Below are 2,575 nucleotides of genomic sequence, written 5' to 3'. Positions count from 1 at the left end.
GACCCAAGACCCCTGTTACGCGCCTGCTTATAAGTGGGCCCCCCCCCCCCCCCTTTGAAAAACGTTCCGCCGGCCCTGATTTTCAATTACGTTATACATGAATGGTTGAAAATATTATATCATAGAATATGTCAATTGATTTGTTACAATTTTGGTGGGTTCTGTCGTCCCGGTGCAACCCAACTGTTTTTCACTCACACAACACAAAGTTAAACGCAATTTTCCTCCGCTTTTTTTTACCCTTTTAAGTAATACAAGTGTTTAGGTGTTTTATATAGAGCCACATTAACCTGTAGCTAAACGTATTTAAATTTTAATCGCTTCACTAAAAGCGGAATAAAATTTTGTTGAGCTTTTAAAGTTTAACGTTGTTCTTACAGTGTGTTAATGTCCATGATTGATTGATTAATTGATTGATATACCGTATCGTTTAAAATATTTTATAAATTCTAGATGTACAGTGTGACGACGCACACATGACTATATTAGTAGGCGATAGCTCCATCATCGATCAAAGTCACTTTCCTCCTCATTTGCTTAATATCAGCTGTACTTCTATTGGACAAGTAAATAAAGACGGCATGTCGTGGCTCTTGTTTATAGCAAGGTATGACAGATGTGGAACACAGGTTCAGGTATGCATAAATGAATGTAGATATTCCTCTACAGTTTATAGGCGGTTGTATCCTTATAATTAACAGCGGTGGATGCAGGATTTTTTGTTAGGGGTGTGTGGGTGATGCTGCCAAAAAAAAAATCCAGTAGGCTTGAATTACCCAAAACTTACTAAGCTATATTTCAAATAAATGTCATAAAAAATACATGTGACAGTTTGGCGTGTGCACCATGTAATCAGGGGCAGATCCAGGATTTTTTTTTATTTTTTGGGAGGGTGGTAGGCCTACTGCCAAAAAATTCAGATGATTTTAATAAACCCCAATTTGCTACGCTATTATTTTAACATAAATATTATAACGAACATAGGCCTACATGTTGAGTGTTTTATTCCATCCCGCGACTTGTGTCGTCGGCTGGGGGATTTTCACGAGTGCTTCTAAAATTTACATCCAATTTATAACACTATATTATTTCTCTAAGTTTTCAGGTAATTATGTCGAGTACTCAAATTCTGTGATTCTAAAGCGAAGAGGCGAAAGTGATATCACTTCCAGAGAACACGAACTTGTAATTCCAGTTAAGTGCAACCTAAAGAACTCGGGAAAGTCATCAATAAACTTCGATCCGCAAGAGGACTCACTAATTGGAGATGCAGTTGAGAGCGATGGAAACTTCTCTTTCGCTTTAGACATGTATCAGGAAGGGAACTTCACTCTTCCGTACGGTAACAACGATTATCCAGTTGTTGTCGATATTGGACAAACGATCTACTTTGGAGCCCATGTAACTTCTTACACTGAAGACGTAAAGTTATATATTGATTCTTGTGTTGCTACGACAAGCTCAGATGCATTTACATCACCAAGATATGATCTCATCCAATACAGGTTAGTTAATAATAAACTTTTCCGGAGTTTCAATAAAAATTAACAACTGACCAATCAGAACAGGGCCAGGATTATGTGCGCGTCTAACCAAGGACTCATAACTGTTACCAGAATAGGAAGCAGGCTGGTTTAGGCCGTCTAACTTGAATTAGCCTTATGTTTGGTATTGTTATGCTAATGAGCCACATAAGCACAATCTGCACATTCTCAGAAATACAAAACTTTGCTGAGCCACACTGCGTATCAGCTAGGCGATAGAGCTAGGCCTAAACGAGAGTTACGGTACGGTAAAACGAAGTAATATAAGGGTACTAATTTCACTTGGCATGCAAATCAATCATACTTACACACTTAAAAACAAACTAATCTACCAATAAAATCACCTGCTAGTTAGAAGAAGAGTCTGACAGTGCCATTTTTCGGCCATCTAGAAGTGGCATAGACATAAACAATTTTGTACCTCAGCCCCAACCATGGTGGGCTGAGGTGGTTGCTATTTCGAATTCTAGGACTCGCCACTGTTTAATGTTGTGCTTTCGTGGCGAATCATCTTATATCTGTACGCCTAATCTATTGTTGGCATATGGACAATGAGTACTATTTGGACATGGGGATCCAGTGGGGTGCGCGAATGCAAAAAGGTTGAGAACCACTGGTCTAAAAGAATAATTTGGACCACACATGCCGTAAAAACAAGGGAATTTTTTATTCCGGACCCCTTGTCACCAAATTTCTGGCACCACTGCTAATCTAATGACCGGGATAATAATAATGTAAAGCGCAGGCCTTAAAAATCGTCGCTCACATCATGAACTAACACAATTAAATTCAATTGTGTTAGTTCGTGAAATCAAAAAAGCGTGTCAAAATACGCGCTGCTGTCGTTAAGGACTTTTTGTGTGGTAAAGAATACAAAATTGCTTGACAACCAATACGCGCTCGTTTTGACGCGCTACTGTGATTTCACGAACTAACACAATCTACTTTGATTGTGTTAGTTCGTGATGTGAGCGACGAAATGTGCTATAGATTTAAAGGTCCCCCGTCGGAGAGAGCTGCCCCCCCCCCCC

General features: G+C 39.3%; 1 protein-coding gene across 1 annotated transcript; it reads left to right on the top strand.

Moving 5' to 3' along the window:
* Positions 1–469: 469 nt before the first annotated feature.
* Positions 470–1,505, top strand: LOC117101481 (ZP domain-containing protein-like; the record flags this gene model as incomplete). The annotated part of the gene is made up of 2 exons (XM_033241452.1): positions 470–635; positions 1,099–1,505. Coding segments are annotated over exons 1-2 (566 nt in total), but the record flags the coding sequence as incomplete, so codon positions are not given.
* Positions 1,506–2,575: the final 1,070 nt, after the last annotated feature.

This window comes from Anneissia japonica, unplaced genomic scaffold, assembly GCF_011630105.1.
Source record: "Anneissia japonica isolate Jap-2015-1 unplaced genomic scaffold, ASM1163010v1 scaffold41119_len15353_cov106, whole genome shotgun sequence".
Lineage (NCBI taxonomy): Eukaryota > Metazoa > Echinodermata > Crinoidea > Comatulida > Comatulidae > Anneissia > Anneissia japonica.
This window is presented reverse-complemented; position numbering and strand designations above follow the sequence as displayed.